Source organism: Giraffa tippelskirchi, chromosome 7 (assembly GCF_054371585.1).
Source record: "Giraffa tippelskirchi isolate mGirTip1 chromosome 7, T2T-mGirTip1v1.2.pri, whole genome shotgun sequence".
Classification (NCBI taxonomy): domain Eukaryota; kingdom Metazoa; phylum Chordata; class Mammalia; order Artiodactyla; family Giraffidae; genus Giraffa; species Giraffa tippelskirchi.
The window spans coordinates 111,325,548-111,339,657 of record NC_137281.1 but is presented as its reverse complement, the minus strand read 5'-3'; the positions used below and the strand labels follow the sequence as shown (position 1 = coordinate 111,339,657).

General features: G+C 42.5%; 1 protein-coding gene across 2 annotated transcripts in view; it reads right to left on the bottom strand.

Moving 5' to 3' along the window:
* Positions 1-14,110, bottom strand: part of RORA (RAR related orphan receptor A) — a 796,368-nt gene that overhangs the window by 391,524 nt on the left and 390,734 nt on the right. Inside the window, exon 1 of one of the 2 annotated variants that reach the window (XM_081507582.1) lies at positions 1,639-1,739. The exons of the other annotated variant lie outside the window; for it this stretch is intronic. Coding sequence (XP_081363708.1) covers positions 1,639-1,681 — 43 coding nt within the window. The 5' untranslated portion in view covers positions 1,682-1,739. Of the gene's footprint in view, positions 1-1,638; positions 1,740-14,110 lie in introns of those variants that run through there. 2 annotated transcript variants of the gene reach the window in all.

Genomic DNA, 14,110 nt, shown 5'->3' with positions numbered 1-14,110 from the left:
TCTACAATAGCTAGAACATGGAAGCAACCAAAGTCCATCGACAGATGAATGGATAAAGAAGTTGTGGTACATATACACAATGGAATATTACTCAGCCATAAAAAGGAACTCATTTGAGTCAGTTCTAATAGGTGGATGAAACTAGAGACTATTATACAGAGTGAAGTAAGTCACAAAGAGAAAGAGAAATACAGTATACTAACACATATATAGGGAATCTAGGAGGATAGTACTGAAGAATTTATTTGCAGGGCAGCAATGGAGAAACATATATAGAGAACAGACTTACGGACACTGGGAGAGGAGAGGAGAGGGTGAGATGCATGGTGAGAGTAACATGGAAACTTAATTACCATATGTAAAATAAATAGCCAATGGGAATTTGCAGTGTGTCTCAGGGAACTCAAACAGGGGCTCTGTATCAACCTAGAGGGGTGGGATGGGGAAAGAGATGGGATGGAGGTTCAACAGGGAGGGGAAATATACATATCTATGGCTGATTCATGTTGAGGTTTGACAGAAAACAACAAAATTCTATAAGGCAATTATACTTCAATTAAAAACTAAATAAATTTAAATGGTTCTATATTAGATTTGAAGTGCAAATAACTAAACTGCATATTTCTGGCCTTATTCCAAGGATACTGAATCAGGAATCCTGATGAAGGGCTGGGAATCTAAATTTTTTAGCAATATCAAGACATCCTTAAACCTACTGAAGGTAAATATGGCTACTTGATCCCTCCTTGTCAATCACAGCCCTTAACAGGACTGAAGATCATCACCACCAACCCAAGAAGCCCATCAAGTCAAGGAGGAAATTAGGGGAGACAATGAGAAAAACTCAGCACAATTCTCTTCCTGGCACACTTGAGGCCACAATTAAGTGGCCTGATAGGTTTTGTGTCTTAAGGAGGAAGAACTCCAGGTACCTCTCACTGCTCAGTATTTTATTTCTCTTTCAACTCTCTCTCCCCAGCAACAACACCTTATGTATTCACACTGACCAAGTCTCCCTTTGACCACCAAGTCACCTGTTAAGATAGAAGCTCTGGTAGCAGATCCCCTGAATGGAGAGCCATCCCCGATTTGCAGAGCTACTGACTTTAAAATCTGTGTTCCAGAACTGGAAAGGTCCCTAGCCTATACCAAAATATTAATTGAAAAAAGCCAGATTTTAGAAAAGTCACTGATGCAAATAAATCGGTAATTTTAACAGCTTGAAAAATACACATGTATAGAATTGTAAGTTGTAGATAGATCAATTGGAAAGAACAGAGTATTCTGTAGAGTGTGAAGACAGACTAGTCCTGGAAAGTGTATGTTTTACTTCAAACAGGGTAACAGAGAAAGCACAGTCTCTTTTCTGGCCAGGCCAATCAGAGAACACATGGTGAAATCACAGAGACTGAGGTATCATTTCAGAGGTGGAGGAGAGAGAGCCTGGCCCATCAGAGGAGTGTACGGGGTAAGAAAACAGAGGAAAAAGGGATGCTGTTCTGGCCATAGAGAAGCTTGGGAGAAAGCTCAGAGCAGAGATCGAGTGACTGGATAAACATTTTGCAAATCTGCCAGAAGAGAAAGGAGGAGGAATAATGGAAGGGCATCAGAAAGACAAAGAAAAATCATATTGCTCACCTGAACACCAGAGGGGTGAACACTGAGAAAGTGATGATTCCATCCATTCATTCACTCTTCACTCAATAAACATTTTGTGGGAAAACACCCAGGGGTAAATGACATATGGCTGGTGCTCTCAGTCAGAAAAATACTGAAACACATTTTCATTACAGTGGGGCAAGGGCTCTGGCAAATGGAAATTCAAGGACATATACAGGAAGTGTGACTGCAGACAGAACATGTTGGGGAAAGCTTTCTAGATAAGGTGGCACCCATGAGGCTTGAAGGGAAAGAATGAGCAGAGATTTCAACCATAGGGGGAGGGGTGATCATGGAGAAGCCGAAGACTGAAATTCTCTTTGCTCATGCCCCCAACATGGAAGTAATGTGTCATATATGTCTTTGCTCTCTTCACCTTGAGAATCCCATCGACACAACCAGCCAGGCTTTGGAATAAAACCAGCAGTTTACATTCAGCCAAAGGTTACCCATGATGCTTTCCGGGAATTTGTAGCTGAAGGTATGCCCGTCGCTTTCCAGTGTAAACAGAGAAACTAAGCTGGCATCAAGACAGAACATGGTAGCATGTAGCCAAGGAGAAGGCCTGCCTGGCTGCTGAATACGCCCTGCAAAATGGCACACAGGTGCTATCATGCAGCTATCGACTTCATCAGTGTGACAAACTGAAGTGTGTTGACAGGTGCAGTAAAACACACTTGGAGTTAAACATAATTAAGCAAAATGATTAGCACTAAATAGAAGCTGGCAGTGAAGAACTCTGGTTTCTGAAACTCAATGGCATGATCACAGCCTATTACAGCTGGGAAGGGGTCTCACAGATCACACACAGTGTATCTATTTCACAGGAGAGAAAATAAGGCCCAGCGAAATGAAGTGAAGGCCGGATGGACTGCAGAATGATCTAAGAAGCTTACCTTAGCTTCTTAGGAATCACCACTTAGGAACTGTGGCTTCCTGGGCCTCAGGTTTTTCACCTGTTAAATGAGGATGAGAATGCTAGTTTCTTCACTAATTACTTGCCAGTGCAAGGCTTGAAAATGAGACCTACATACATTTCTAAGCAAACTGTTGCTGTTACTTGATGGCAAGGTATATTCTGGTTAGTGGACAGGAACACCAGACATATGTGAGATTTTTTTCTGAGCAAAAAATTGTTGGATTGCAATGCTTGGTCTCTCCCCATCAGATCAGAGAGTTTGATAGGAGTTCATGTATGAGAAGAAACCTGCAAATAAGTGCAATGCAAATGGTTCCCATTTCTGGGGGGAATTCCAGAGTGGGACTGGAGTGAAGCAGAGATGGGCAGCACAAAGGAGAGGGAAAATCCTGGGGAAATGGCACACTCTGCCTGAGTTTCCCTCTGAGTTTTCAGATGAGGATGGAAGGGAAGCAGGTGAGAAGTTAAGAAGGAAGGAAGGAATAAAATACACCAAAAAAAAAGCAAAACCTCAGTTTGGTCAATACAGAAGAAACAGCAAGGTTGTAAACAGTGCTGAGAATGGGACTGCAGGACTTTTTCATAGCTTTGGCTGGCTCACAATCCGCTCAGCTTGGTGCTTCTCCCGGTTCCACGTCTCAAATGCTCTAATTATATTGTACAGCAAAAAGAAGGCCTGGTGCTCCTAGATGTGAGTGATTGCTTACTTGCCACAGGAATGTTCTATGCTTTCATAGGCTTCATTCCCTGGCCCCCTGCCCCCCTCCCCCGCACCGGGCCTGGGAATGAACTGGGCACTATTTCAGATGTCTTCCTTGGAGGAAGATGACAAGCTTGTATTAGGTCTCTCCTCTCACCCAGGCTCTTATTTCTGCCTGAGATACTCTCTTCTGGCTTCCCTACCCGTTCATCTCCCGTTCACCTCCAAGGCCAAGTTTAGAGCCTACGTGGACTCCATTCAACTCAGCTTTTGCCCTGAGTACCTGTGGAATGAATACTGTTCACCCGCCAGTCTCCCAGCCACCATGTGGTTGCCTAAAGGTAATAACTTTGTCTTCCTCTTCTATTCATATCTGTATTCTGTACATGTGGCATAGTGCTTCACAGGTGGGGCTTTGCTTCTCAAAATGTTTATGGTCCAGCAGAATCAGCATTACCTGGAGCTTGTGAGAAGAAGAGTCTCAGGCTCCACCCAGACCTGCTAAATCAGAATCTTCCATTGAACAAGATACCTGAGTACTATTAATTCATGGGCATGTTCAAGTTTAAGATGCTGGATGGAATGGGGTGGGGAATACTAAATCGGTGATCCTAGAATTTACTTGAGGCAATCAATTATTCCTGATGAAGTTCTCTCTCTTCTAAGAGGACACAACCAACAGTTAAGGGAATGCAAACCCTCCAGCCCTTTTTCCTAGCCCTGCAGTGGCTCCCTGCCGTGAACTCTGCAGAGCTCGGTGGCCAGTTTCCATGTACCTACCACCTACACCTACTACTTTCAAAGAAACCACAACCTGGACCTGGAACAGAACTGGATGTGCCAAAAGGCCTGAGGACATTTCGTTGAACTGTGGCTGGCCTGATGGGAAGCTGGCATGACCAGAAATGTTAAGAGTCTTTGCTCTTGGGGTTTCTAGCTTTGAGTTGCAAATTCAATGGTCCGGATCGAGATCAGATGAGTCAGAGAACCATCCAAACCTTTAGCTGGGGACTGAAACCAAATCTGTGTTCTCAAACCATTCTAAATATGTTGATCACTGGTTAGAGTCTGCCATACAACCCAATCCAAGAAAGTATAGTCATTTCTCTAACAGAGGGTGCATTATTTGCTCATCAATGGAAAATTTAATTTGTAGCATCAAAGGTCAAAAGTTACAAGAGAAACTTGACACCTTTGAGACTGTGCCAAACCTCAAGCTTTCAATAATATACACTTTCAAGTCAAACTGTCTGAGGAAAATAGAGGCTATTTGACCCAAAGTCCAGCATAAATACACATGAATTATACTGTCCCTCAAAAATAGTGGAACTGTTTGACAAACTGTTAACAGCCTAAGCAATGCCTTCTGCCACAGGAGATGACAGCCTACCTATGGTTCAAGACACAGCAACCCTTAGCTATGGCTCCGTGAAATATGGCGATATTGATGAAATCTGAAAAGTGAAGCCAAAGTCTTTAGTTTTATCTCTTGAATTCCCCTAATTGTGATATGCTACTAAGGATTGTTGTTGTTCAGTCGTTAAGTTGTGTCTGACTCTTGTGACCCACATGGATTGTAGCCCGCCAGGCTCCTCTGCCCATGGGATTTCCCAGGCAAGAATACTGGAGTGGGTTGCCATTTCCTTCTCCATGGGATCTTCCCCCTCCTAGGGATTGAACCTGCATCTCCTGCTTGGCATGTAGATTCTTTACCAATGGAGCCACCAGGGAAGCCCTTACTAAGGATTATTTAACTACAAAATTCTAAAATATCTGCTACATTTATCAAAGCTATTAATTCAGTGTACATTTTTGGGGCATTCCCTGTGTTCTAGGGGAAGTTTCGGGCATTTAGGATTCAGTCCAGGACTCCCCGCCCTTTTTTATCCATCACTGCCTTTCTCTTTTCAAACATCCAGTGACCAGGTACCAAAAATTGTGCTAGGTTTGGGGCAGGAAATCCTCCATAAGCCCCTCATGTCCCACCTGGGAGTGAAACAGATTCATCAGCCAATAATGTAGAGGGAAAAGTCCTTTAAGAATGATAAGTGCAGTCCTTAGGGATATCCTTAACAATCACACTCCAGCTTGAGTCCCTGAAAAAAGATTTTGGGTTGTAACAGAGAATGCCAACAAAAAAACTAGATCCCAAAGACACCATTCCACAATGCTGCATCCTTATTGGAATTGAAAATTTGCAAGGAAATCACATGCACATCAGAGCTGATAAGGAGGCTAACTATTCATAACAGAGGTAGCTTAATGCCAATCACACAGCTCAGAAATATGTGGTGGTGGTGGTTTAGTCACTAAGTCATGTCTGACTCTTGCGACCCCATGGACTGTAGCCCGCCAGGTTCCTCTGTCCATGGTCTTTCCCAGGCAAGAATACCGAAGTGGGTTGCCATGCCCTCCTCCAGGGGATCTTCCTGACCCAGGGATAGAATCTATGCCTCCTGCATTGCAGACAGGCAGATTCTTTACTGACTGAGCAACCAAGGAAGCCCCAATTTCTCTCTTAATTTTTGTAAATCAACTCCCAGTAGAGGAGCTGGTTATGTTTGTAGACTCAACCACCTACATTGGTAAGCTACCTTTCTAGTGAAGAGCACTTTCATAAGTGTTTATTCATCTGGCCCTCAGAGTCACCCTGAATAGCTGATGGCTTGCTATATTGTGACCTGGCTAGTATGTGCAGGGTTGAGATGAAAACTCTCTTATACCGTGCTCCCAGGCAACAAAAGGCAGCTATTCTTCACTTAAAAAGTGTTAGAAATATTTTTTTTTTTTTAATTCCTAGGAATGGATCATCTCTCTAAACTGCCTTCTGTTTTATATAGCAACAAAAGGCAGCTATTCTTCACTTAAAAAGTGTTAGAAATCTTTTTTTTTTTTTTTAATTCCTAGGAATGGATCATCTCTCTAAACTGCCTTCTGTTTTATATAATTTGACAGCATGCATCCTGGTGTATTAGACTCTCCACAGTCTAATAGCCCTGCAGAAGGAAATGGCAGTCAGATTTAACAGGATAGGAGGATCTAGAGGAATTCTAGGTCTCTGAGCTCTCCTCAACAGGTACCCTAAGCTGCCCTAAAAACAGTTCCATAGTTTTAGGATGGGAAAGATAATAATTCATAGAGGTGGTTAATTTTAAATTATTTTTACTCTAGATTTTATCTTGGTTCCAGTTGGTGACTATCCCAGCTTCCATTAACATGGAAAGTGACCAGCCCAGAGAGACAGGAACTGAGCATTTTATGAATATCTTTTGTGTACAAATATTTAACCTCTTTGGGAATTTTCTAAGCCTGTGGACTCTCCATTATTCAAAGGCAGCATTTGATTTTCACTCTCCCCGAGGTTCCCTCCTATGGGTCCTGGCATTCCTCTTCCTTGTAAAGGCCAGGATAAGAGGGAAGAGGGAAAAGTAGAGAGACATTCAAAACTCTTTATCTGGGACTTCACTGGCAGTCCAGTGGTCAGGACTTCTCACTTCCACTGCAGGGAGCATGGGTTAAATTCCTAGTCAAGGAACTAAGATCCCACATGCCGCACGGCACAGCCACAACAGAACAAACAGAGAAACCTCCAAACTGTGTATCTGTTAACATTAACAATGGGATGTATACATTGGCAAAGAAATGTGGGCAAGAGAAAGCAAAACTAATAACAGACAAGAAAGTCAATTATCCAATAGGGAGAGAGACTTGCTTCAGAGGACAAGGATCTCTCAGACCCAGAGTCTTAAGGACCAACACACTGTGGGAGGAGGGCACTGTAGAAAAATGTTGAGAGCGATATGGCAGGCACCATTGGAGTTGAAACTGCATCCTCTCCCGCCAAAGAAACACGAGCCACTGAAAGGGATGAAGTGGAGAGTGACAGGTGTGTTTTGCAGTAGCAGAAGAAACAAAAAGAGGCGCTTGTATGAGTTTTCATGTTATTTTAGTGAAGTCACAACAGGACAGTTTCTCTTCTGCAAGCTTGCCCAGAACAGCTTTTTAAAGGGGGGTGCATGAACTGTATGGGTTTGTTACTAGATTCTGAGGTCGGAGCCTTAATTAGAGTCACGACTATATTATACATCTATTTGTGTAACTGTTCAATTAGGAGTGTAATAGCTGGGACAGAGATCTTAATGAGCTTCTAGTGTCGTGATGCCTCAAGACTGCCTTTTTTTTTTTTTTTTGGTTATTGTTATTATTAAGCTTTCATACAGGCTTTTTCCACTCTGCAGTCCAATTATACTGCTTCTCCCTTCAGACAGCTTTTAATGCAAGGCTAAGTTTTTGTAGGTCGATAACTGTGCATTAACGATGGTTAGCTTTCCCCTCACCATCTTCATGGTGAGTTTGTCAACAGCTCCTTGGATCTACCCTTTGGTCAATGGAAACCTCTGGGAACTTTAGGTCATAGGGTGAATTTTTCACAATTGAGAAAACTGATTCAGAAAGATCAAGTGACCTCCCTGATATGGTACAGACAGTGACAGAACCAGGGCTGGTATCCCGGTGTTCTGACTCACCACGGCCAAAACAATCAAAACACAGGTACACATCACAGTGAGGTCATCTTACAGATACAATATAGGCAAGTAACCCAAAGGGATAATTTATCAAAAAAAAAAAAGAGCAGAAGAATTCCCTTCCAAAGACATTGTTTTGTTGGTCTTAACTCAATAGGTATCAATACTGAATTTTTCTCTCCTCTTCACTACTTAGAATTGGGAACAGTTAAAGAGGGTAGTTACATTTTGAGTTAAACAAAAGAAGCAGCACTCAAACATACGCTGATTTAAGCAAATATGGTCTATGAAATCTGTACTCATACTTCACAGATGGGGATGAGGTGGTTTTTTTTTGCTTTAGGAAAAGATTCTTTGCCTCAGTTTCCTTATATGTAAAACTGGCATAAGAATGGCAACTTCATTACTGGATTACAGGGAAGATTAAATAAAAATAATACAGTTAAACTGTTTAAAATATTACCTGGCACTCAGTCGCAATCAATGTGAGCCCCTTTTGTTTTCTTCTTTTCATTATCACAAAAGGATAGCCAGAAGATTCTGCATGCCAACCAATCAGAATCAGTTTTGTATTTGTAGGAGGAGGTAGAGAGAATTGGGTGGCAAGCTAGGGGTGGTGCATGTGCTAGTATTTTGAGATGATTTAAAAGAAAGAAAAATTTACACCACAGTTTGTGAAGACAACTGCTGAGAAAAACAATGATCCTATTACAAATTAATAAAGCAATTCATTTATGATGTGTTATTCAGTGCTTGAAGAATGAATTTCTCTCAAATATTCTCTTCAAAATCCATTTATTGCCCAAGATAAATTGAAGGATAGTGTCACATTTTGAAAAATGTTATTTTATTGGCCATAATTTTTCATGGTTCCAATGGGGACCTGGTGACAGCCCAACACAGCAAATGTCCTTCATGTTGCCAACTTTTCTTTTTCTATAAAGCTGAATTGTCCTGGGACCACTCCAAATGTGATTTATTTGTCCCTGGGCCAGTAGAAGGTTCCATGTAGGTGAAAATGGATGTTTGGATAGTTGAAGAGAAATGGAATTGAGACCCGCAGGTTGATTTACTCAGCGAAAAGAGGTAAGTAACTTAGGAACATCAGACCACTCCACATTCTGACTACATGGAGTTCTGGATGATCCACGTACCTTTGAGATACACACGGACTTACATGTGATCTATCAGGAAGGAAGGAAGCAGGGGCACAATAAGAGCATTCTGGTGCTAGGCCTTGTACTTGTACTTGATATACGTTTACTGACTCAGTAATTGCAACAGTCTAGGGTTACTGACAGGGAGGGAGGCACTGACAGGACAGGGAGGCCTGGCGTGCTGCAATTCATGGGGTCGCAAAGAGTCGGACACGACTGAGCGACTGAACTGAACTGAACTGAGGGTTACTGAGGCTAGAACATGTGTTCAAAGTCACAGACCATCAAGTACTGCCAGCACAGGGTTTGTCCCAAATTTGGGCTCATTCAAAACGACCATTATACTAAGCGAAGATAGAAAAAGAACAACAAATAATCATATGATATCTCTTAAATGTAGAATCTAAAATAGGACACAAATGAACTTATCTAGGAAACAGAAGCAGACTCACAGACATAGAGAACAGATTTGTGGTTGCCAAAGCGGGTGGGAATAGTGGAGGGATGGATTAGGAGTTTGGAATTAGCAGTGCAAACCATTGTATATAGAACGGATAAACAACAAGGCCCTGCTGTATAGCACAAGGAATTGTATTCAATATTCTATAAGGGCCTCCTTGGTGGCTCAGTGGTAAAGAATCCACCTGCCAAAATAGGACAGATGAGTTCGATCCCTGATTCAGGATGATCCCACATGCCGCAGAGCAACTGAGCCCGTTTACCACATTTATTGAGCCTGTGCTCTAGAGCCCAGGAGCAGCAACTACTGAGCCCACGTGCCCTAGAGCCTGTGCTTTGCAACAAGAGAAGCCATTGCAATGAGAAGCCCGCATACCCTAACTAGAGAGTAGCCCCTACTCGCCACAACTAGAGAAAAGCCCTCACAGCAATGAAGACCCAGCACAGCCAAAAATAAATAAATAAAGTATTTTTAAAAAATCCTCTGATAAACTACAATGGAAAAGAATATGAAAAAGAAAGTATAAGTGTATAACTGAGTCACTTTGTTGTACATCCAAAATTAACACATCATAAATCAACTATACTTCAATAAAATAAATTATTTTAAAAAAGGACCACGATGCTACCATTACTGTAGACACTTTGCCTTATCTCATCTCTTCCTCTGGGAACAATATGAGGCATCCACTTTCACAATGAACTTGCTGTTGTGGGGAGAAAATAAGATGCTAGAGAAACTCAGGATAAAATGAATGGAGGTATGTTTCAATCTTAGTTTTCCTACTGCCTGGTCCAGTGCTTTTTCCACCACACTTTGGTTCTCAGAGATGAGGAAGGGAGATGTCAGACAGACCTGATGAACCCTGTACAGGGCTAGTTGTCAGAGAAACTGGGTTCCAGCCAGTCTGTAAAGGTGCAACCTGGGCCTCCACTTCCTCACACCTCTGTTTCCTCACCTGTCAAGTGAGGAGGCTGAATGAGATGATTTCCAGGGTCTCTTTCAGCTGGAATATCCCATTATTCTATTATCTTTGTGCTCTGATAAGTAGAAGCTGGTAGCCCTGGGCTTATGAATATTAACTGGGGCAAACAAGTGAAATTACTTTATGAAAACAGAGCTGTGATTGCTGCTTGGAGCCAAATTTGCCTTAGGAGACTCACTCTAAGCATTGGTAATGGGATTGCTGATGGCTCCTTGGCCACAGCCCACGAATGCCCTGCAGTTTCACTTCCCAGTTGGTGCCAAGGGTGAGTATCCTCCACGGACACATGAAAGTGAAGCACGACACAGTTTAAGTAAAAGAAATAAATCAAATCAGCCACGTTCAGCCTGAACCATCTTTCATCCATCTTCTTCCCAATGCTTGTTCAGTCCAGCTCAGTGCAAAGGCCAATCCATCGCATCCCTTTAAGGCTCAGCCCTCAGTGATAAGTTGTCTTTCTGAACCTTAAGCGAGTTCTGGCTCTCTACACTCTAAACATTGATAGTCTAGGACTCAGACATGTCTATATGTTTCAATATCTGAGATTTATAATGAAGATCCTTTTTGACAGAGACAATATTTCATGTTTTTGGCCGGGGGTGGGGGGGAAGAGTGAGGTGAAGTGGACTGAAGGCCACAGGCTACACACATGACCTTTATCACCCTGTTTGCCACATTTATTTTAATATTCTACTCTTGGATTTTAACAAAGGATGCTGCAAAAATGACCACATGAAGTATATTAATGCATATCCTATAGAAATTCTGCTGAGAAGTTGAGTTAGTTCTCTCAATGCTTCCTATGTGAAATCCTAGGAGCTAGATTTCACTATTTAATTTCAGGAATACAACTATCCCAATTCAATGATTATTTTGTTAATAAAAGTTGTGAATTGACAAGAGTGTCTCTCCTTCTGTTTTGGTTGCCAAGACGTCCAGGTCAAATAGGAAATGAACTGGAATCATCTTTTTTGTTCCATGTGATCTGTATAGTATATTCTTAACTTGGTCATGATAGCTTTCAATTTTATTTGTACTAGTTCTGATTTCTTTTATATTTTGTCACAGCTGTATATCAGGAGTTTCCTTTTCCTTTAAGTTTTCTCCAATATTCCCTAAAATGAAGTAAAATATAAATAGATAAATAAAACCTGCTGCATCTTTGACTCTGAAATGGGGGCATCATGCCTGAAATTAAGCAAATACTCAGCAAATACATACTGCTTGATTTACGGGGAGACACAGCTCATAAAAAAGTACTTTCTGAGAGTCAAAGCTGCTTAGTGAAGAGATGCATGGTTCCTGTCACTGGAAGTGTATGTGAAAAAACTGGCTAAGTGCTTCAGCCAGCTTACTGAGCTCCAGTATCTATCTAGAAAGTGGGAATAATAGTATCTCCCTTTGAGGTTGTTGTGAATAGCGTATGAGTTAGTGCATGTCAAGCACTCTAGCTCTTAGCACAGCATCTGACACATACAGCGAGCCCTTGAAAAAAGCAGCAGTTATTATTAAAGAGGACTCATGCGCTGAAAGCTGTTTTATTAGCTACGTTCACTTCCAAACCCAACCATTCTGCTGGGTTAGCAAGCTTGCCGTCATCAGAAGCAGCTCAGACGTGGAGTCGTGGACCAACCCTGCCAGTGTGGCTACTGTGAGGATTTCCACAGCAGATGAGGGGCTGGATGAGGTAACTTTCAGGCTTCTTTCCAATCCAAAGTTCGTGATACTCGGATTTCAAATCTGTTCATTCAGAAGCAGTGTAAGGGCGTTGGGAAAAGAAAAAAAGGATTCTGGGGTCATTTTATAAGGCATTCTTTCTTCTTTCATGTGTAAATTTCACTTGGGACCTTATCAGTTGGATATGAAAGCATTTTCCAGGGAAAAATACCCAGGAAGAAAAGAGTGGAGGAAATGTCGGACAGTGCTTCATGCCTTGCTGTCTAACTGTAAGGGAAGAGCTGTTTTCTCCGTGGCCTGCCACACACAGGCTGGCAACCCGATTATTTCTGGGAAGGCACAGACCCCATGCTTCAACCTATGAAGCCGTCTGGATGCATGCCGAGCATGATGGACGTTCCAATTTCATTACTCCCAACCTCACACTGCGTCACCCCATTATGCAACCCCGTTATTGTACAGTCAAGGTTTCCCCCACCATTTGAAAGTAGTGTTCCTATGAAACCTTTAGAAAACCAAAATGATGTAAAGCGAAGAAGCAGTCGCCTTAGGACACATCTTGTTAATGGGTAGGGAAAATAAATCGAGGGAAAGCACAGACGCTCAGTTAGAAGCTATGGCAGACTGATGCTAAGATGCTGAGTATGCATGTGTGCATGCTCAGTTATGTCCTATGGATTGTGTAGCCCACCAGGCTCCCCTGTCCATGTAATTTTCCAGGCAAGAATACTGGAGCAGGTTGCCATTTCCTTCGCTAGGGGATCTTCCCAACCCTGGGATCAAACCCACATCTCTTGTGTCTCCTGCACTGGCAGGTGGGTTCTTTACCAGCTGAGCCACCAGGGGAAGCACAAGATGCTGAGTATAGTTCCTGGGGAAGGAGCTTGGAGGGGCCACCCTTGGTGCTCAGGGGTACACACTACCTCTGTAAGATCCACTGCAAAACAAACACGGAACATATTTTTTCACTTTTCACCCTTTTCTCTAATAGTGAAAATCCTCTTTGGATTTCTTCTGGCTAGTGGATACAGGTCTTATGTAAAAATTAACTGGCAGAAGCTGAACTTTTGAAAAGCAAGGGATACCTGTATTTTGATGGTGGTGTCCTTCAGAAAATGTACCACATCTAGGAAAAAGAACTCAAATGCTCAGTTCCCAGCATTTTGGCTGAAATGACCATGAAATGGCAGGGTTCCAATGCAACCGTGGTAACCATTTCCCACTGACCTTTGTCTAAGAAGTTGTCAGGTACCTGAATGGGGGAGAATGAATTGATGGGGAATTCTCCAGAGATGCAAAAGCCAGGCACTGATTTCATGATTTTAAAGATAGATTTTTCTTTTCCATGAAAACCCCAGAAGGAGCGTCTATTTTAGAGGTTGGGACTATAGGGGTCATCCCAGTAGTATACAATGTAGATGGTCCAAGTGTACCTACATCTAAATGGACAAGAAATGGCAATCCCAGTCATGAGGGATGGCTTTGAATTTCATACTCCTCACTCAGTCAATCCTTTGTTTGGAAACAGGACTGGCAATTTTTCGTTGGTAGAGCTTCTTGAAATATGAATGGGCAGGTCTAATGACAAACCTTGTCCAGCCACATAATAGGTACTATAAATATTTGTGAAAAGTCTCAAACTACCTCACCTGATCCAGGTTGCTGCTGCTGCTGCTAAGTCGCTTCAGTTGTGTCCGACTCTGTGTGACCCCATAGACGGCAGCCCACCAGGCTCCCCCGTCCCTGGGATTCTCCAGACAAGAACACTGGAGTGGGTTGCCATTTCCTTCTACGGGATCTCCAAAAGCTCTTATAAAGGAGATTCTCCAGTCTTCAGATGGAGGTAAGAGAGGGTGGGAGTAAATCTCAAAGGATAAGCAGGAAACTCTTAGTTACCCCTCTTCTTGAAAAACCACAAAATGGATAAGAAATTGCATAGGTGATGCTGACGCATGGAGAGCGCTGGTCCTGACAGTGTATCATCCTCCTCTGGGCCCCTCTGGCTTTTGAGTGTGTTGTCTTTCCAC